This window comes from Protopterus annectens, chromosome 2.part2 (genome assembly GCF_019279795.1).
Source record: "Protopterus annectens isolate FY-2018-M chromosome 2.part2, PAN1.0, whole genome shotgun sequence".
NCBI classification, from domain to species: Eukaryota; Metazoa; Chordata; order Ceratodontiformes; family Protopteridae; genus Protopterus; species Protopterus annectens.
Genome location: NC_056730.1, coordinates 927,228,601 through 927,251,131, shown reverse-complemented (window position 1 = coordinate 927,251,131; position 22,531 = coordinate 927,228,601). Strand labels below are relative to the sequence as shown.

The 22,531-nt window shown below is 42.7% G+C and overlaps 1 protein-coding gene across 4 annotated transcripts in view; it reads left to right on the top strand.

Moving 5' to 3' along the window:
• The window catches only part of SSBP2 (single stranded DNA binding protein 2), a 1,934,337-nt gene that overhangs the window by 1,403,296 nt on the left and 508,510 nt on the right, over positions 1 to 22,531 (top strand). For all 4 annotated transcript variants that reach the window (XM_044064241.1, XM_044064242.1, XM_044064244.1 and 1 more), the window contains exon 6: positions 9,186 to 9,245. In XM_044064241.1, the coding sequence (XP_043920176.1) occupies positions 9,186 to 9,245 (60 nt within the window). The remainder of the gene's footprint in view (positions 1 to 9,185; positions 9,246 to 22,531) is intronic.

Sequence of the window (22,531 nt, the reverse complement as noted above, 5' to 3'; positions counted from 1 at the left end):
CTCCAGTAGTTGTATTGGTAACACCCCTTTTGGCTCAGGCACCATGGTTCTCTCTTCTGTTGAAATTGGGCAAGAGCAATTAACGTAAGCTTCTACACAGTATATACTTGCTCACACAGGACAAGGCTTGATTGATATACCCCTAATCTTCAGCTTCTTTTGTTGACTGCCTGGATTATAGAATTTTAATACCTTGTAGGTATCTTTTTTTTTTCCTTGAGGACTTGCAGCAAGTATTACAGAACTTGCTAACAGTAATTCATATTTTGAGAAATGATGGAGTTTTTCTAATTGATGCCACTCTGAACCAGGACCCTTTTCAGGCCCATATAACCCTGTTTTTTTTTTAACATTTGTATGCTTTATCTGCTGACCTTTTCTATTCTGTTATACTTCAACTACCAAGTATTTCTGCTTGTCTGCCCTTAGATCTCCATCTTTCTACATTACCATCCGTGAAACAATTTCTGAAAGGGTTTTTGCATATGTGTCCACCTATTTAGCAGGCAATTCCTTCTCAGGATCTTAATTTTCTGCTAAAAAAGCTTACTCCATTTTCATTTGAGCCTGCTCACAAGGCAGACTTGAAGTTGTTAATCTTGGAAAAGTGGTTTAGTTAATTTGTCTTCTGCCAGATGTATACCTGAGTTACAAGCCTTAACGGTGAACTATGCATATCTCATTTTTCAGAGGATAGAGTTTCCCTGCGAACTAGCCTTTAATTTATGCCTAAAGTAGTTTCAGAGTTTACCCTTGAACCCTTGAACAAGGCCGTTGATATACTGGTTTTCTTTCCAGAGCCTAAAAATCAGAGTGAAAAGATTCTCCATACTTTGGATGTTTATAGACAACTCAGATGCTATAGGCAAAACAAAACCACTGTACCAGATAAAGTCCAGACCAGGCTCCAAAAATATAATGCAAGAAATCCAAGCAAAACCACTGCACCAAATAAAGTCCAGACCAGGCTCGAAAAATATAATGCAAGAAATCCAAGCAAAAACCCTGCACCAGATAAAGTCCAGACCAGGCTCCCAAAATATAATGCAAGAAATCCAAGTAGTTAAAGGACACACATGACATAAAATCAAACAATTTATTTAGTAAAAAACATGCAAGCGCTTTCACGTAATACTCCTACGCTTCATCAGACAACTCAGATGCTACATTGACAGAACCAAACCCTTCAAGGTTGCTGATCAGCTGTTTATTTCTATGAAGGTAAGAAAAAGGGACAAGCAGTGTCTAAACAGACAAGCTGTTCTTCATGTTTCACTGTTGCAGTCATCACATTTGGGTTATCCCTGCCAGGGTAGCCCTCGACCCAAATACCAGAGGTGTAGTGGTTCTGCATCTGCTGCTGTCGCTTCAGGACTGATATCAGGTCGTCAGTAGTATAAAGCAAGGCAGCCGACGCCATTACATCAGTCTTTCTTGCCTTGCCGGTCAGCCGCTACTTGTTTCATCTTCCGAACTGAAGCTGAAGTCTTCTAAAGCTAAGTACCCCATTGGGGATCCTTGGGGATCCTTTTTTCTTGCACTAACCGATGTCAGAAAAAGTTAACAATTGTCTCGCCTGTGGAAAGCAAATACCACACCGAGACTTTCATTCTTACTGCATCATTTGCTTAGGCTCAGACCACGACATCCCCCGCTGTCACTTCTGTGCTTTGTTCAACGCCAGAACTATACATCATCGGGCCCTTATTGTAGCTAGATATTTTCGCTTACAGTCCTCGAATTCAGATATGGCTTCAGTAAGCCATCCGACAGCAGATCTTCCAAAAAAACGTAAAGATAAAGACAAAGCCAGACTGCACAGGTCCAAACCTACCAAAGACGCTTCCGTTAAGCTAGTCGTCAGTTCTCCGGTCCTCAGTGAGGGGCTTTCACAGCCCCTGATGCCCAATTCTGTGGATTTGCAGGCTGCTACCGAGACCCTTTCGGAGTCCGGTATGCCTCAAAACTCTTCTTTGACTAAGGATCCTGTGGTTGTCCCTTCCTTGGATGGGTTCTGAGCCACTGAGAAGGTACCGGCTTCCAAGGAAGTACTTCACACTACTGATTCTCGACACAAACCAACGACTTCTTTGCATCTACCATTCTTTTGAAAACTACCAAGTTTCTTAGGCCCAGGGTATGAACCACACCCAAGAAACCGACTACCCAATCTCAGGCGCCTGCTTCCTTTCCTCAGTCTCAAATGCTTAAAATGGTGGAAAACCTTATCATGCTGATCAGGGGAAGCCAAGCTACCCCTTCCAAAAAAAAGATTTGTCCCCTATAGTTTTATCTGAACAGGAGTCTGATGACTCTGATTCATCAGAATATGAAGACATGCAACCCTTCTCTGCTTATGAGGATTCTGATGCAGAGGATTCCATTCCTTCAGTCTCTCCACCAGAGGACTTTTCCTTTGGGGAAACCCTTCATAATTTAAGGGAGCATTTCCAATGGGAAAGTTAGGATTACCCTCAGTCTAAAAAGAGACTCCAGGAATTCTTGGATCTTCCACAACACATACCCTTGGCCATCCTCCCAGCCCTAGATGTTGTTGAGGATGTTTTCCTGGAATCCAGTTTGACTCCTGACACCCTCCCTCCTGCACCCAGAAAACCAGACAGGTATTACAGAGTTCCAGACTCACAGAAATCTCTTTTTAAAAATGCTACTGCTGACCCTGAGTTAATTTCTCAAGGTCCTAAAGAAATTAAAGCAACTTCTGCTAAGAATCCCACTACCTCAGATAGGGATTTCTGAGCACTAGACAGATGGGGTAAAAAAGTATTCACCTCTGCGGCTCCTGCTTTCAGAGCACTAAATTTGCCAGTTCCTTATGCTAAAATTTCAGCAACATACCCTGGAACTCCTCAAACAAAAATGTCTTCCTTTCCTGCTTGTGCAGAATCTAAAGAGTTGCAAAAGTTAATGCATTCTGACAGTCAAGTAACTAAACACACTTTGCACTGTGGTTTTGATGCCCTAGAAGCTTTTTGCAGGGCAGCAGTCATCAGTTCTGTCCTTAGAAGACATGCATGGCTTAAGGAACAGCCCTTGCCAGACCATGTTAAATCTAAATTGTTGGATGCCCCCTTGCACAAAGACAACTTATTTGGCACTAAGGCTGAAGAGGTCTTAAAAAAGATGGAATAGAAAGCAAAATCTATGCAGACAGTTAAGGACTTCTTACAGGTCCATCCAGCTAGGTTCAGCAGGCATTGTCCTGCCAAGCACTGATCCTTTCCTGCTCCCACCAGGTCAGTTCAGCCCAGACCTCGTGGAAGCAGACCCCCCAGACAGCAGCCACAGGGAATGCAGAGATCTAAACAGTGGACTTCCTCCACTTCAAAAACAAGGAGTTCTAAGCCACCCCCTTATGGTAAGAACTCCCAATGACTTTCCTCCCAGTCCACCTCCCTCTGCCCACCTTCACTTATCCCTAGAAGGAAAACTCTTTCACGCAAGCACCTGGACCACCACCACCAACGACCTCTGGGTTCTCAACATAGTGTCCCAGGGATACAAAATTTCTTTCCACACCCTTCCAACTCCAAAAGGGTTCCCAGATCTACCTCCGAACCAATGGGCAGAGGTGCAAAAGCAAATCCTTTCCCTGCTCTCTATGAAGGCAGTAGAACACGTTCCTGCAGGACAGAAATGCCAAGGTTTCCACTCCAGACTTTTTCTGCTACCCAGAAAAGAGGGCATCTGGCACCCTATCCTCGATCTATCCATTCTAAACACCTTCCTGGTGATACCAAAATTCAAAATGCTCACCCTCCAGCAGCTGCTACCCATGCTCTCCAATTATGCTTGGCTAGCCACCCTAGAACTAAAAGAGGACTACCTCCACATTCCTGTCAGGGAATCATGCAGGAAATATCTCTGTTTCAGAGCAGGATCTCTGCACTTTCAGTTCTCTGCCCTTCCCTTTGGCTTATCTATTGCTCCCAGAGTTTTCACAAAATGTCTGGCTCTGGCCATCACCTTTAGCAGACAAAGAAATATCCAGATTTACCCATACTTAGATGAACGTCTGATTCAGGCAGACAGCCAGGAAAAGCTGCTCAAGCACCTGACCATTGTAAAGTCCCTACTAACCTCCCTAGGATACACAATCAACAAAAAGAAATCCAAACAGGTGCCCACCCAAAGGATTATATTCCGGGGAGCAAGCCTGGACACAGCATCCCAGATAGCATTCCTCACACCAGAAAAGCAAACTTTCCTGACCGACTTCTTCCCTCAACTAGCCACCAGAACCCAGTTATTTGCAAGGAAAATCCTGCAAGCTCTGGGGTTCATGGCATCTTGCATTCTACTTATTCCATATGCCAGACTGCATATGAGTAAACTTCAGTGGTACCTAAAAAGCCTTTGATGTCAACACTGTCAAGACCTGGAGACTCTTATACCCATGATACCTTGCCTCAGAAAAGATTTTCTTTGGTGGGCAACAGCATGCTGCCACAACAAGGGACTACCTTTCTCACCACCCCCCACCGCTCAGACCCTCACCACAGACGCATCAGACTATGCCTGGGGTGCACACCGGGATGTCAGGTGCATACAGGGCCATACATATCAACCAAAAAGAGATGACAGCTGCCCAGCACGCTTTGACAGCTTTCAAACCCTTTCTCTCCCCAGGGGCTATCCTGATCAAAACAGACAACACCATTGTGATGTGGTATATCAGCAAGCAGGGAGGGACTCACTCCTACCCTCTATGCAGGCTGGCCATGACCCTTTGGCACACAGCCACTGCCATGCATCTCCACCTGTTAGCACAATTCCTACCAGGTTCTCAAAGCTCTCTGGCAGACCACTTAAGCAGAAATCTTCTGGACCCACATGAGTGGCAGCTCGACAAAAGAACCTTCATCCTAATAACTCAGAAATGGAGCACCCCGAAGTTCGACCTCTTTGCCTCCCACACCAACCATCAGCTCAGCAGGTTCTGCACCAGGGATCATCACTGCAGGCTTGGAAAGTGGATGCCATGTCCTTCCCCTGGGTCAGTCTGTCGGTCTGTGCCTTTCCTCCACTACCTCTCACCCCCAGGTTACTGCTCAGAATAAAGGAGGAAAACCCAAGGACAATTCTTATTGCTCCAGACTGGCCTCACCAGCACTGGTACCCACTGCTGCGCAGCCTGTCCCTACTGCCACCATGGCATCTCACTCAGATTCCAACCCTCTTGACCCAGAGGGAAGGAGAATTCATGCATCCCCAATTGCAGATCCTCAATTTGTCAGCTTGGCTTATTCCCCGATCAATTTGCCAACCTCAGTAAACAGGTTCTAGATGTTATTCATGAGGCCAATAGCCGTAGCATGAGAATGTCTTATGTTGACAAATGGAAAAGGTTCTGCACCTAGATTCAGGCCAAGAGAGCCAATACGGTAGATCCCTGCCTCCCTCTCATACTGGATTACTTAGCTGATCTGCTACACAGTGGTCTCTCTTTTTCCTCTATTAAAATTCATGCCTCTGCTATCTCTGTTTATTTCCCCACTGATCAGCCCCTTTTCTCACACCCTCTGATCAAACAGTTCCTAGGAGGGGCTAGCAACTTGAGGCCACCCAGAACAGCACCAACCCCAGCTTGGGACCTTAACTTTGTGTTGGTAAAGCTCACCCTGCTCCCCTTCGAACCAGCCTCTTCAGCAGAGCTAAAAGTTCTCTCCTGGAAGACAACTTTCCTTCTGGCCATCACTTCAGCCAGAAGGGTCTCCGAGCTGCAAGCACTCATGGTTGTGGAACCCTTCATTATCTTCCATGCTGACAGGATATGCCTCAGGACTAACCCATCCTTCATGCCCAAGGTGGTATCCATTGTGGCTCTCAACCAATCCATTCATTTGCCCACCTTTTTCCCTAACCCACAGAACAAGGGAGAAAGGATCCTGCACTCTCTAGATGTGCATAGACATCTCAGATCCTGTCTAGATAGGACTAAATCCTTCAGAAAATCTGATCAATTGCTGGTTAGCTTTGCTGAAGGGGCAGAGGGCAAAGCCATCTCCAAACAAACCATTTCCAAATGGATAGCACACTGCATCCACTTCTGCTACAAACAACACAATATGCCTTCCCCCAAGGGGGTTAAGACTCACTCCACCAGAGCAGCCTCCACCTCTGCAGCTTTCCTCAGAGGAGCCCCCACCAGGGACATCTTGGAGGCTGCCACCTGGACATCTGTTCACACCTTTACAAACCCTTAGCACCTGCCTATCTTCTCCAAATCCAGGGCAGGGTTTGCCTCTGCAGTCTTGCAGGGCATCCTAGCCAGCCCCTAGTTTCCTTGATTGCCTCCACCCTTTTCCTCAGCTTTGGGAATCAACTCATGTGATGACTGCAACAGTGAAACACGAACAACATAGTACAGATGTCCTTCAAGGATGCATCTGCAGTCCTAACAATTGAAGAACCTGCTCGTGCCGCCTGGTCGGCGATTGAAGTCTGGGGTCGGGCCTCGCCTGATGTCGACTTTCACCCGATGTCATAGCTGCTGTTAATTAGGTATAAAGACATTCCTCCATTAGTGCTGTTTGTGATGGCCCCTGCCCCTCTTCCTCTCCCCCCCCTGCTAAGTCCGACAGATACTACGAGGGTTCTGACACACATTATCACTGCAGGCCCGTATGGCAGACCCTGGAACTATATCACAGGGCCCCAAAAAGATACCTGTGATTCCATGCCGGACCTATAATCACTCTTATGGCCCAGGAGGAGTCAAATGCCCGGCATTTCAGTACCCATGCTCGCAGGTTTCGTAATCCTACTATCATACTCGGACACGTGATCATTTTTATAAACGTTGAACAAAAGATTTTACAAGTTAGGCACCTATTGCAAGCTCCTGGGATACAGCCAATAAGAGATTAGTGAATTTCATCCTAAAGAGGGCCTTTAAAGTGGCGGAAACTGGGATGCACATTCCAGGAAATACTTTTCCACAGAAACCCAAAATCTACCGCAAGTAAACAATGGAAAAAATTCACATCCTCTGCGGATGGAAAAAAACTTTAAAGTATCCCCTGAATTATTAATCAATTAAGAATAAACATATTTGGCAGAAATGTCAAAATATCGTCGAACATCTTGGCCGAACAAAAAGGAAGAAATGTATCATCCAAGCTGCACGACGACATCCGGAAGGATTTAAAGGCCAAGGAATGACTGAAATAGAAATCAAAGGATCCCCACACAACGACGATTCGAATTGCTTTTCAATACACATATTTATGGAGGAAGGCTTGGCATATGGACTCTCTATCCAGTACGATACAGGAATCGGTATGTCGGATGGTACTGACTCTCGAACCTGGGCCCTAAACTCAATGAAGATCTTCAAACAAATACATTGGAAGTCAGAAAAGAAAAATATATACGGAAGTAGAACTAGCAGAATTATTTATTTTGCCTACGAATGATGCTGCACCATTATTTTCAACCCAATGGATTTTGTTTGAAGGGTTTCATTAGTTGACACTGACCCCAAAGAACGAATCAAAGAAGATCAAGATCATATTCTGATCATTAAATGTTAAGCATTAGATCTCCAGCCTCAGAACACGATATTATCCCACCCTTATTCTTTAAAATCCTCCTCTATCCAACTATAAACATCTTTGTATTGTCAACGATGCATACAAAATAACCCGAAGACTATCTCTAAAGCCCTAAAATGACATATCTTGAGGCTCTCAGACCTCAATATGGAAAACTTTATTCAGCAAAAGGAAAAGGATACCAATGCACAATGGAAATGTGAAGTCTTCTCTCATACCACGATCTCAATGATTAGCAGAATGGCTCATTCTCAGCATCAATTCATCATGGCAATGGACCAATATAAATTACGGACTGGGCCTTTCACCCTAGCCCTTTATGAGACTAATTTAAAAATAACAGAGGGCTACTTGGCTTCTTGGAGTGTAAAGGTGTTTTTCTTGGTCCTAATAATTACAGGCATTACCTGGAAACGTTTTCTCCTACTTGCAATCATTTTGTTCACAGGCATAACTAATTAACCTTTCTTGAATACACCATGATCCTAATTCATTAAAGCACCCAATCACCACGATAACCAATTCACCTTACCATTCCCAACCCGCCATGAATGGGTACCTTGGACTTATGTACCTGTCAGAAGCAATTATGCTTTATTAGGCTGAATAAGTCCCAACTCCCTGAGAAAACGACAACAGGAATGGAATATGGAACAATGGAAAGTACTAATTTTGACAATTTTGTTATGACAGGTTGTTTGCATTTTACTTTTTTATTTTTTTTATTTTCCAGCTTCCAGGCATTCACTGACCCCTACCCATAGCCTACTAGCCAGGGCAGGGCGATCTGAGGCACCAAAGACTTTTTTGAAATCGGGGCAGGCTGGATCTGCTGCCATGATGGAGCATCACTATACTCCAGATCCTGAGCAGGCTCAGCCACTGTTGTTTTGACTGGGATCTTAAAATCAATTCGGTTATTTAGTGAGGTCCTCCCTAGCTTTTTTAAAGATTTCACCGTTATTGCCCCTATCGGACTGCTACATTTATGGTAGGTACAAAACTGTACTTTGTGTACACTTACCATAAATGTAGATGCTCGAGTGTATTCACTGTTGCAGTCCTGGTTTCCCTCCCTCCATCCTCCTCTTCTTTCTTTTCTTTCCTTATAAGGGACATATTGGTATTTACTTTGTACTGGTGTGGTTCTTCCACCAGAACCTGGCTCCCACCTGGGGGCTCTTGACAGGTTAGGGCAAGAAAAACTGATGCAATAGCGTCGGCTGCCTTACTTTATTCTACTGACGACCTGACGTCAGTCCTGAAGCAACAACAACCGACGCAGAAATACTACGCCTCTGGTATTCGGGCCGGCCGAGGGCTACTCTGGCAGGGATAACCCAAATGTGATGACTGCAACAGTGAATACACTCGAACATCTACATTTATGGTAAGTGTACACAACTGTACTTTCTCAGTAGTTGTCCCAGGTTATTCCATTTTGTTATTGTTATTAGGTACAATCATTTTCATATTTTTGAAGGACTATGCATTAATTTTGTGTATGTGTAAAGTGTGTACTGTGACTCTTAAAAGGTAAAGCATAATCAAGCATCATTTAGATTTGCCATATTAAATTGAGTTATTTTATTTATTTTTTTATTACAGCCATTTATGTCACCTCGATATCCTGGAGGTCCACGACCATCTCTCAGAATACCCAATCAGGTATGGTCTCTAAGCATTTCACTTTCTTGCAGCTACTTGCGAATTGAAGGGGAAATGAATTACACAGTCGTTGTTGAAAAGAACAGTCTAGTGGTTTCAACTAAACTGCAAAAAACAAGACTAAACATATTGGAGTTACTGCTTTGTTCTAGACTTGTTAAACTTGTATATAATTTTAACAACTGCAAAAGCTGGCATTGCACAGAAATAATTTTGTCATGAAGGTCATGAATACATTAATGACATCAAATTCTTCCTTTTGAATTCCAAAGTGATGCTCAGACGATGAAATCCAAATGAAGACCTGCAATGTTTACAGTACCCTCATGTTCTTTGTATTGTTTTTGTGTTGAAAATGATTAGTTTATGATGTATTCTGAACACTGTTGTGCTAATAACTTGACGCTGTTCTTGTATTTAGTTTTCATTAATTGTGTGACTACACTGGCTCCTTCAAGTACCTTTTTTTTTTTTTTTTACATATGACCTAGGAGATAACAGAACTGTACTGTCAGTAGTAAAAGCTAAACATACTACAGATGGATCACTGTGTAACTATAAATTATCTTTCCCTATTCCCAGAAAATATAACATGATTGCAGTGTTTACAACTAGTTGAGATGCCTAACCCAAGGCAGATCATCCCTACCCACAAGTACATACACTGGTGATGAGAAAATGTCATCTAAGATCACAGATAGATGCATTTAACAGCAGACATGCCACTTAAGACAGAGTTAATTGGCAAACAAAAATGCAGAGAAAGAGAGACTGAATATGTTCAGGAGTGCTGTAAGTAGTTTGATTCAAGTATGGACAGATTTTAATGTGGAAGAGGGCAAATGTTGGCATAGTATTTGGGAAATGGTGATTTAAGACTTCCTTAAATGTGACAGGTGGAAGAATCTGATTTTAGCAGATGTATATTTTCCAAATAGATAGATATACATGTTCTGCAAACCATCCAAATAAACAGTTGGAGAGTGTATGTGTGGAGGTGTGGGTTTGGGTTCATGTGGATATATGCATGTACATTTAGTGTACAAAAGAAAACTGTGAATTTATTCATCTGCTTCTAGTTTCTGTTATTACAATGGGAGAACCGAAGTTAAGCATCTGTATGCAGACATTTTGTAAGTCCCTACAAAGTACAGTTGTGTACTCTTACCATAAATGTAGCTGTTCGAGTGTGTTCACTGTTGCAGTCATGACTGTAGGGTTCTTTCTGCCAGTAGCAGCCCCCGATCGGCCAGAATCACAAAGTCTGGATCGGGCGTCAGCTGAGGTCGCTTTTATCCTGACGTCAATGCTCCGGAAGGTACAAAGACCTCAGCTGACGCCATTTCCCCAGTTTTTCTTGCCCCAGATATCAGGTGCCCAGAAAGAAAAGGCTAAAAAAAAACCATGCCCAAAACCTCATCAGCCAAAATACCTCATAACAGACAATACTCAAAGAAAAAAACAAAAGAGGGGATAGGAGGAGGTAGCAGACTGCAACAGTGAACACACTCGAACATCTACATTTATGGTAAGAGTACACAACTGTACTATGTCCTTCGTGGTTCACTGTTGCAGTCATGACTGTAGGGTTGAGTCCCAAAGCTAAGAAAGGGTGGCTGGAGGTGAAACAGAGGGAGCGGTCACAAAACCTTGCAAAACCGCAGAAGCAAAACCTGCCCTGGACTTAGAATAGAGAGGGAGGTTGTAATGCTTAGAAAAAGTATGTACAGAAATCCATGTAGCAGCTTCCATAATATCCTTGGTAGGAACCCCACAAAGAAAAGCTGCTGAAGTAGCAGTAGCCCGGGTAGAATGAGTCCTAGCATTAACAGGAACTGGATTGCCATGATAAGAGTAATAGAACTTGATGCAATGGGCAGTCCACTTGGAAATAGTTTGCTTAGTGATTGCTTTCCCCTGAACAGTAGGAGCATAAGCGACAAACAACTGATCAGATTTCCAGAATATCTTGGTTCTGTCCAGGTATAGATGAAGCTGTCTGTGCATGTCTAGAGAGTGCAAACGACTTTCTTCCTCACTTTGAGGATTAGGATAAAAGGTAGGCAAATGAATAGACTGATTCAAGGCCACTGCCGAAACCACCTTGGGCATAAATGTGGGATTAGTCCGTAGAGATACCCTGTCCTGATGAAAAATAAGGAAGGGTTCCACAGCCATGAGTGCTTGCAATTCCGAAATTCTTCTAGCAGAGGTAATAGCTAAAAGAAAAGCAGTTTTCCAAGACAAAAATTTTAAATCCGTGGAAGCTGCAGGTTCAAAAGGAGACAAACTTAATTTCTCCAAAACATAGTTAGGATCCCAAGTGGGAACAGGAGCTCTTATAGGGGGCCGAATATTCTTAGCCCCTCTAAGAAATTGTTTCAGTAATGGATGAGAAAAAATCGGAGGATCCGTATTGTAATGTGCAGAAATAGCAGAAGCATGAAGCTTAACAGACGAAAAAGATAGGCCCGTATGTAATAACTCTGTCAGATACTGTAAAAATCAGAGGAATGTTCGGGACAGAAGAATCACCACCTTGGACTTGACTCCAGGAGCAAAATCTTTTCCATTTTCCCGCATAGGATTTTCTAGTGCTGGGCCGTCTAGCTTCAAGGATTACATCCAAAACCTGTTTGGAAAGGGTAGAGGTGTTTACAGACCCTTGATCTGCCAGGCAGCTAGATGCAGAGTCTTGACATGACCGTGCAGTATCCGGCCGTCCCATTGAGACAGTAGATGAGGGATTTGAGGCAGAATCCAGGGAGGCTCCTGAACCAAGTTCATCAGAGTGGAGTACCAGAATTGCCGAGACCAATTGGGAGCCAGTAGAATCATTTGCGGTCTGTCCTGTTTTATCTTCAGAAGTACCCGAGGTAGAAGAGGAAAGGGAGGAAAAGCATATACTGAGAGGTGTTTCCAACTGAATGAGAGGGCATCCACTTTCCATGCTAGTTTGTGGTAGGTCCTTGTGCAAAATGTTAGAAGTTGATGATTCTGAGGGGATGCAAAGAGATCTACGTCCGGACATCCCCAAGCCTTTATAATCGTCCTGAATATTCGAACATCCAACATACATTCGTGTGGATCTGAAATGCGTCTGCCAGAGTGTTGTCTTTCCCTGGCAGGAATTGCGCCTGTAAGTCGACACTGCAGGTCAGAGCAGTGTACCAGAGATTCATGGCTAATCTGCACAGGGGGTAAGAGTGAGAGCCCCCCTGCTTGTCGATGTACCACATCACTGTAGTGTTGTCTGTCCGTATCAACAATTGACCTGGTAGAAGAAGGTCCCTGAAGGCTATCAGGGCATTCTGCACAGCTAGCATCTCCTTCAAATTTATGTGCAGGTGCATTTGCTCCTTCGTCCAAACACCCTGAAAACATCTCCCGTGCATGTGGGCTCCCCAGGCATAATCTGAAGCATCCGTTGTCAGAACTTGGTTGGTCGGCGGAGGACAAAAAGGCTTCCCCTTGTTCTGTAGACAAGCTTCGGCCCACCAAAGAAACTCTCGCTGGAGACAAGGCAAAATCATGACCACTGTTTCCAAACTGTGGTAATGCTGAGACCAGACACTCTTGAGGTACCACTGCAGTTTCCTCATATGCAGCCTTACATATGGTATTAGCAGAATGCAGGAGGCCATGTAACCCAAAGCCTGCAGAAGTTTTCTTGCAGTCAGCTGTTTCATTGAAGCCAGGTGTCAGAAAAAAGAAGCTAGTTGCACTTTTCTGTCTGGTGTCAAGGAAGCCATCTGGGTTGAAGTACTCAGAAGAGCACCCAGGAAAGTAATCTTTTGTGAGGGTACCAGATTTGATTTCTTTAGATTCACTGTGAAACCGAGGCACTGAAGAAGATGCTGCACAAAAGCTAGATGCCGAAGTAGAGTGTCTTTGTCGTCCACTTGAATAAGACAGTAATCCAGATAAGGGTAAATTTGAATCCCTTTCTGTCTGCAAAACGCCATTACTGGTGCCAGGCATTTCCATGGGCGGAACTGGTAATGTTTTACCTTCTGCACTCTTAGGAATATGCAGGTAAGCTTAAGTCCAAAGTCACCATCCAAGCGTTCTTGCCCAACATAGGCAGCAGCTGCTGCAGAGTGAGCATCTTGAATTTTGGTATATCTAGGAAGGTGTTTAGTACAGAGAGGTCCAGGATTGTTCTCCACGAATTTTCCTTCCTGGGAACCAGGGAAAGTCTGGAATAAAAACTTTGCCTTATTTCTAAATTTGGCACCAATTCTATGGCCCTCATAGCCAGGAGGGACTGAACCTGCCGTGGTGCCTCTGCCCACTGATGATTTGGCAGGTCTGGCCAACCGTTCGGTGTTGGCAAGGTGTGGAAATGAAATCTGTAACCTCCTGAGACTATGTCCAGAACCCACTTGTCCCGGGTTATGTGGCTCCAGTTTTGATTAAAAAAGAGAAATCCTTCCCCCCCAAAGGTGCTTCCAGGAGAGGAGACCCTGGGACCAGAAAGGGAGAGTCATAAAGACTGTCTTCAGTAAGGTTGAGACTTATCTTCACCTCCCTTGGGAGAGGGGGCACTCCACTGCCTATTTCTAAAATGGGTCTGTGCCTGTCCCCTACCTTTGGAACGCCTGAATCTGCCTCTGAGACCTGTCCAAGCCCGAAAAGGACCAAGATTTAGCTGGCCAGTGTCTACTAAATCTAGGAGGTTGTACCTGTAGAAAATCTTTAACTTTCTGCATAGATTTGGCTTTGTCTTCCATTTTCTTCAATACCTCTTCAGCTTTGGACCCAAACAGAACATCGTGCTGCAAAGGGGCATCCAAAAGTTTGGCTTTAACCTGATCCGGCAAGCTTTTTCCTTTTAACCAAGCATGTCTTCTAATAACAGCGCCAGTTGTAGCAGCCCTACAAGAAGCTTCCAAAGAATCAAAACCACAATGCAGGGTATGTTTACCCACCTGTTCAATAGCATGCAAAAATCCTGTAACTCCTGATTATCCACACCAATAGACACAGCTGACATCTTTTGTTTAAATACAGACAAAAGGTATTGCTGATACTTCAGCATATGAAATTGACAGTTCAAAGCCCTAATAGACAATGTAGCAGAAGTATAAACTTTTTTACCCCATCTCTCCAAAGCCCTGGACTCTCGGTCAAAGGGAGTAGGATTTTTAGCAGAGGCCGCTTTAACACCCTTAGGACCTTGAGAAATAGTTTCCGGATCAGGCGAAAGATTCTTAAAAAGAAATTTGTGAGAATCTGGAACCCTATAATACCTATCCGGTTTGGCCAGAGTAGGGGGAAAAGAATCAGGAGAGAGAGAAGCTTCCGAAAAAACATCATCAACAATGTCCAATACAGGGGGAATAGCCAGAGGCTTATGCTGTGGGAGAAGAAGAAAATCCCTAAGCCTTTTCTTGGATTCAGAGAATTCCTGCCCTTCCCAGTGAAAATGCACCCTCATATCATGCAAAGTTTCACCAAAAGAATAATCCTCAGGAGGGGAGGCTGAAGGAAAGGAATCTTCAGCATCAGAATCCTCATAAAGAGGAAAGGAATAATCCTGCTCAAGGGAAGAAGCAGAAGAAACAGAAATTTGGTCTGAAGAATCATAATCGGACTGTAATCTATGCTTCTTGTCAGAGGGGGATGAGAACTCCCGATCATAGTTAAGAGATCTTCAGCCATCATAAGCATCTGCCTCTGAGGCCTAGGACCCTGATCAAAAGGTGCCTGTGCTTGCCATTTCATTTTAGCTGGAGCCTTAGACTTTGTCTTTGACTGTAAAACTGAATCCACATTTACAGGAATCTGTGAAGGCCTGAGAAATCCCTCAGAAGCCGGTACCTGCCTACCGGCTCCGGACCCAACTGAGGGAGCAGTATCCGAAGGCCCAGCCCCTGGCAATTCTGAAGACCCCCATCAGCTCCACACCAGAGTTGGTACAGGCAAGTGGTTCAAAAGAGCCGGACGACAGGTGCTGCAAAGGCGCCTCACTGACGACCGTTGAACCAGCAACTGGCAATAACTGAATAACATCCTTTGCTGTGGACCTCAGAGGCCTGTCTGCATCCCTGCGCCTCTTACACACCCCAGAAGTAGGAAAAGAATCTGAAGACATGTTATAATTAAACCTTTTTCCAAAATAGTAAAAGGCAAAGTTATATCTACTCCTCATAGTACGCTGATTAAATCTAGCACAAAACTCACAATTAGCAACATCATGGTCAGGACCCAGGCAGGGAATACAGTAAGAGTGAAAATCCCTATGAGGTATTTGCTTCCCACAAGAAATACAATTATTAACTTTTTCTGACATCTGACTGGAGCAAGAAAAAGACCTCCCCAACGGGGTACTTACCTTTAAAAAACGAAAATCCAGGGATTAAATCCAAAAACAAACAGGAACAGGCCGACCGGCATCAGCGAACTGCAAAGGGCACTGCGTGGCAAAAAAGACTGGGGAAATGGCGTCAGCTGAGGTCTTTGTACCTTCTGGCGCATTGACGTCAGGATAAAAGCGACCTCAGCTGACGCCCGATCCAGACTTTGGGATTCTGGCCGATCGGGGGCTGCTGCTGGCAGGAAGAACCCTACAGTCATGACTGCAACAGTGAACCACGAAGGACATCTGCATCTTTTTGTCCTCTAGCTTTAGATTCTACACATTTCTTAGCAGTATTAAAAATTTCATCAGAGAACCGTTTTGACCATTTTTGCCTTTACTTTTTGCACAGACTTTTGACATTTCTCAAGTACAAATATTTTGACATTTTCCAGTAACTCTTCTGGTCCTCAGCAATTTGTATCCACTGTGGTGAACTAATTTTACAGACCCTCTGTAAATTCTGGGGATATATTTTAAAGATCATATTATTGGTGATCTGTATCACAGCCAACCCCATTTTTATTAATTGATTCTATGGACCTTTTCTGTCACTTAGTTTTACAGATGTAATTAATTTGACTTTTTGCATCCATTAGATGAAATTTAGGTTACTGAAAGATGCTTAAAATGAACAAGTTGTTTGCCATATAAAATGTTATCAGACGTTCTCTTGCCTCATTCCTATTAAGAAGCTGATAATTTCCAACTACTACTTTATTCTCATCTTTTTCCTTTTTTTAGTTTTGTCTACCCCACCTTATATTTTCTAGCCTGGTCACAATTTACAATTTTCTACCTTATCTTATCTAATAAATGCTCTGTCTGTAATGTACCCTGTGGAGTAGAGCTGGTATGCACTAGGGTGGCACACCAAAGCTTTTGACACTTCTTAAACACAGCTACATCCTACAATACACTAGAATATATATTGGGACTTAAGGACATCAGAATAATGAGACCCGATAAAGGTAGTGGGGTTGTTATAACGGACAAAGGGGATTATATTTCCTATATGACAACAATGTTATTTAGTGAATCATATTCAGAAGTCAGTTTAAATGAAATTCACATAGCTAACCAAAGAATTGACAACTTATTGGAAGACATGTTGATGCAGGGAGAAATTTCAGAGGATGAATATAGTTTTTTGAAGAATGATTACCCAGTAATAAGTGGAATTTTTGGAATACCTAAAATTCACAAGGGTCTGAATAACTTGCAATTCAGACCAATAGTTGATGGTAAGAGAAGCAAGACATGCTTCATTGGACATTATTTGGACCATCATTTTAAGAAATGCCTAGTAAAATACCCTTATATTACTAAAGACTCTTGGGATTTTCTGGGAAGGTTGAATCAAATCAAAATGAACAATGGGGACATTTTTGTCACAGTGGATGTATGTAATCTATTTACATGCATTCCACATGACATAGGATTAATATGGTTAGAGGAACAACTTTTTGAGTCCAGAATATATGAACAAACCAAAATTAACACACTAATTAATCTTATGGACATTGTGTTGCATAATAATTTCATACATTTTGAAGGGAACTATTATAAACAAACTGATGGAGTGGCCATGGGGGCAGCTTGTGCCCCCATGTATGCAAATCTCATAATGACATACTGGGAACAAAATTTTGTATTCAAAAGTGGATTTTGGAAACACATTAAAATGTATTTAAGATACCTAGATGATATTTTTATCATTTGGGATCAAGATGAAAAAGAATTAAAAACTCTCTTGGAATATATTGACAACAATGTTAGATTTTAAAAATTCACACATACCATTGGTGTCGAAGAAACTACATTTTGGATGTAAAATTATATACAATAAAAAGTAGTGGTAGCTTAAAATCTAACATCTTTAGGAAATCAACTTTTCAAATTCTTACCTCCCACTATGACAGCTGGCACCCTGACCATCAGAAGAAAGCTGTAGTCAAAGGCCAGATGGTCAGGGCGGCCAGAATGGTCAGTGAGGAGGATGAATTTATCAAAGAAATAAAATTTATGGCAACAATGTTTATTAATAGGGGATACCCGGAGGCTTTTTGTGAGAAAATACTTGAAGAAGTCAAAAATAAAAGACTTATGGGAATCTATGAGCCTATATTGAGCCATGGGTATAGTAGTAATAACACAAATAATAACAAAATCGAAAAACATCAATTACCATTATATATTTCCGTATTCGATGATACTTATGAGGTTATCAGAAACATCATTAGGAGAAATTGGGGGATCCTAACAGATGACAATAGTGTGGCGCAGATATTTCAAGGACAACTTAAATTTGTATACAAAAAAGACACGTCCCTTAAGGAATTTTTTGAAAGTAATATACATTCAACCAAGACAAAAACAAATAGGAAAGTGGGTAATTTTAAATGTGGGAGGTGTACTGTCTGTAAACACATTCAATGTACAGGCAGTAGACTCATCAGTCCAGCCATTACAACATTAGGGTAAATGAACATTTCAATTGTTTTACTTCTAATGTTATTTATGTTGCATTATGTCAAGACTGTAAGGCATTCTATATTGGCAAAACTAGCAGACATTTTAGAAATAGAATTAAAGAACATCTGCTGGGCGTCCAACACAGCAGAACAACGAATGCCTTAGCCAGACACATTCAACAAAATAAAAGTCATACATTTAAATTTTTTGTCATCCAGCATATTGAATATGATGTATGTGGAAAATACACCAAATATGACCTAGATATTAATGAATTAAAATGGCAAATACTACTAAGCGCCTATAACTGGCCAGGTTTAAGCGAATATTGTAGTATCAAACCCATATTGAACAACAATCATATCAAGGGCAGAACACATTAACCTGAAATTAATTATCCATATTGGTAATTAATTGGTTTATCAACTTTGGTATTTATTATTATAAAATGATGGTTAATGTGATAAAATAATTTTATGGAATGTATTGTTTAATATTAATTTTATGAGTATATATTTATATTTACATTTAATTTTATTAATTTTATTATTTTTTGTTTAAATGTTGTAATAATATGTGTACCCATATAATTTATATAATTCATGTAAGGTAAAATGAATGTGGGTTATAGAATACAGAACTTATATCAGCTTTATAACAGCATTATGTTAATATTATATCAGTAATACTATATATTGTGCATACATAAGAAAATCTAGGATGTAATAACATGGGAAAACCCATACATTAATGTGTACACAAAGAAATATATGCTCTGAATATATGAAAATATATGCTGATATATATATATAATAATTTTTAAATTAAAGCTAGTACGATATAGAATTGGTGGCCTGCCACAAAGTGTTTTAAAACTACTAATTGATTGAATTAGATTAATTGATTCAAAAATTGGGAATTGGGACCTGTGTATTTAAGTAAGTAACCTTGAGGAATTGTATTCTGAAGAGTTACGTCATATAGGACGAAACCGAAATAAGAAATTCGGTAGTTGCTTGACCCCAGAGTGTACTGTTCTAGTGGATAACTCAATGTGTCTGCTGCTGGTTTTAATAGTGTATTGCTGTTCGTGATGTTACATAGAATAAGATTGTTACGTATAGCTGAGGAATTTAGTCATTTCATCCTTTACAAGCGTGGATTTATGTGAGTTGCTGTGAATTTTTAACCGACTGCGGAGTACTTGAACTTCCTGGGCTTAAAAACATCAGTTCAACTAATTTTTCTTGGTATAGGGTGCTTTTAAAGGCGCCTCGCACTGGCGACGATTGAACCAGCAGCTGCTTAATATGAATAACATCCTTTGCTGTGGACATCAGAGGGGCCTGTCTGCATCCCTGCGCCTCTTACACAGAAGTAGGGAAAAGAATCTGAAGACATGTTTATAATTAAAACCTTTTTCCTAGAAAAAAGAATTAGTCAAAATTCATCCTATGGTCAACAGGGCGTGGCAGAGGCTTCAACGTCCATCCTCCTAATAAGGAGTCTAGGAGCATGGACCCGATGCGGAAGCGCACCCTGACTTCAGCGGCCTTTACTCTGAGGTCCCTGAATTATTTGGCACATTTCACCAGACTACAGAGGGATCTGGTCAAGGAGCTCTCAGACTCCCTCTCAGGTAACCTACCTGAGCAGCTAGCCCAGTCGGTTAGCTCTCAGTTGGCTATCCTTACCTCGATTTCTAACTCGTCCATGAGGCTCATTTCATATGCGGCCGGAGGGGCGGGCAGAGCGGCAGGCACAGGCGTGGCTCTACGAAGACAAGCCTGGCTCCGTTTGTGTCATTTTGCGGAGGCCTTCAAGTCTTCCTTTCCGAATGGTCACTTTACAATCCATTCTCCCATTGTTGGGGAAAGATGTTTGGATGTGCTCCATAGATCTCAAGGACGCCTATTATCACATACCGATACATCAGGTGTCCAGGAGGTATCTGCGCTTCAGCCTGGGAGACAGTCATTTCCAATTTTGTGCACTGCCCTTTGGTCTCACCACAGCCCCCAGGGTGTTCACCAAGTGTTTGGCAGTAGTGACTGCTCACCTGAGGAGTCTCGGATTCCAAGTGTTTCCCTATCTGGACGACTGGCTCCTGACTGCCACCACCAGGCATCTACTACTAGAGAACCTACAAGCCACCATCTCCTGGGTGCTTCCTGGGAATTACATTCAACTGGTCAAAGTCTGTCTTGCTGCCTTCTCAGCGCATAAGATTCATAGGAGCAGAGATAGACTCAAAATTAATGCGAATCTTCCTTCCTACCGAAAGGATACAAACATTACAAGATCAAGTCCGAGCCCTGCTTCTAAGATCCAAAGCCCCAGCCAGGATGGTCCTGCAACTTTTAGGTTCAATGTCTGCCACGGTTCTCCTAGTTCCTCTGGCAAGGTTGCACATGAGATTCTCCAGTGGCTGTTATCGACACAATGGTCTTTTCAGGATCTCCCTCAATCATCACATACTGATTACAGAAAGCAAACGGGACCTCCGCTGGTGGCTTCTGCCATCCAATCTGAATCAGGGAAGACCCTTTGTTATACCCTCCAGGTGGCCACCTTGACAACGGATGCCTCCCAGACGGGGTGGGGGGGGGGCATTGTCTGGGCAGGTCAGTTCAGGGTTCTTGGCTTCCAAACGAAACATTTCTCCATATCAATGTGTTGGAAATGAGGGCTGTACTTCTGTCCCTACAAGCCCTCCACAAGTTTCTCCCTCAAGGCATTATCGCCATCCACACAGGCAGCATGTCGGTGGTCAGGTATCTAAACAAACAAGGAGGGACCAGATCTTACCCCCTTTGCAGAGAGGCCATGAGGGTGTGGGAATGGGCAGTGGCTACCAAGCGCTTCCTGGTAGCGACCCACATTCCAGGCAAATCCAATGTATTGGCAGACAGACTGAGCAGGACTATTCTCTCTCCTCACGAGTGGTCTCTGAACAACACAGTAGCAAATCAGATTTTCAAAAGATGGGGGATTCCGTGCTGCGACCTGTTTGCAACACCACGAAACACGAAGTGTAAAAGGTTCTTTTCCTTGACCCCGCGTCAAGGGGAGGCAGCTACGGATGCTCTAGTCCAACCTTGGCCAACAGGACTGCTTTATGCTTTCCCTCCGATTCCACTCCTTCCCAAAGTCATCCAGAAAGCTTCCCAATTGGGGTCCACAATGATTCTAATTGCTCCGTACTGGCCTCGTCAGGTATGGTTCCCCTACCTACAGAAATATACTCTGGACGGTCCTTGGTTCTTGGATCTAATTCCGGACCTTCTGGTTCATCAGTCAGGACAACAGCACCAGTCCCTTCACACTTTGAAATTAACAGCTTGGCTCCTCCACTTCCGACTTTAGTCAGAAATCACACCTTGGACCGGAAGTTATTCACATTTTATCTTCAGCCCACAAACCCACCACTAAGAAATTGTATCACAGTAAGTGGAAGAGGTTTGCTATCTGGAAGCTCAACTCAGAGGCTTAGACCCTATTACTGCGATACCAGAGGTCTTGAAATTTTTAACATCCTTGTTTAATCAAGGATCTTCAGTCTCTACTATTAAAGTCCAACTAGCAGCTATCTCCAAATTTCACGATTCCATAGATCCACCGTTGATGAGCAGCAGATTATGTAAAACTTTCATGAAAGGTGCTGTGCTTTTAAGACCCCCAGTTTTTCATCCTGCGCCTCCGTGGGATCTTGATTTGGTACTTCATGCCTTAACATCTTCGCCCTTTGAACCGGCTGCTACATGTGAGTTGAAATATCTGTCTTGGAAAACTGCCTTCTTAATTGCAATTACCTCTGCAAGAAGAGTTTCAGAACTTCAGGCCCTATCTATCAAACCACCGTACTTGATTTTTCACAAGGATAGAGTATCACTTAGACCTAATCCATCTTTTGTCCCAAAAGTTTGCTCTAATCTCTGTCTCCAACAATCTTTAGAGCTACCAGTTTTCTTTCCAAAATTTTCAAACAAAGCGGAATACACCTTCCATACATTGGATGTTCACAGGCAATTGCGCTTCTATCTAGATAGGACTCAACAAATTCGGAAAACCGATCAATTGCTTGTGTCCTTTTCAGATAATAAACTGGGTAAAACCATCACTAAAGCTACTATTGCCAAATGGATCAGAGATTGCATAACTCAAGCTTATTCCTCTTCAAATAAACAACTTACAACATCTGTCAAAGCTCACTCTACTAGAGCTATGGCTACCTCTATTGCATTCCATTCCAAGCTCGCTATTTCTGAGATTTGTGCTGCGGCTACTTGGTCCAACCCGCACTTTCATTTACCACTATAAATTGGATGTGGCATCTAAAGGACGAGCATCATTTGGTTCCACGGTACTCAGGAGTGTTTTCCAGTGAGCCACCCAGGATTTAGGTGCTAGGGATGCTGTCCCATCAGTCAGAATGTAGGCGAGATAGGAT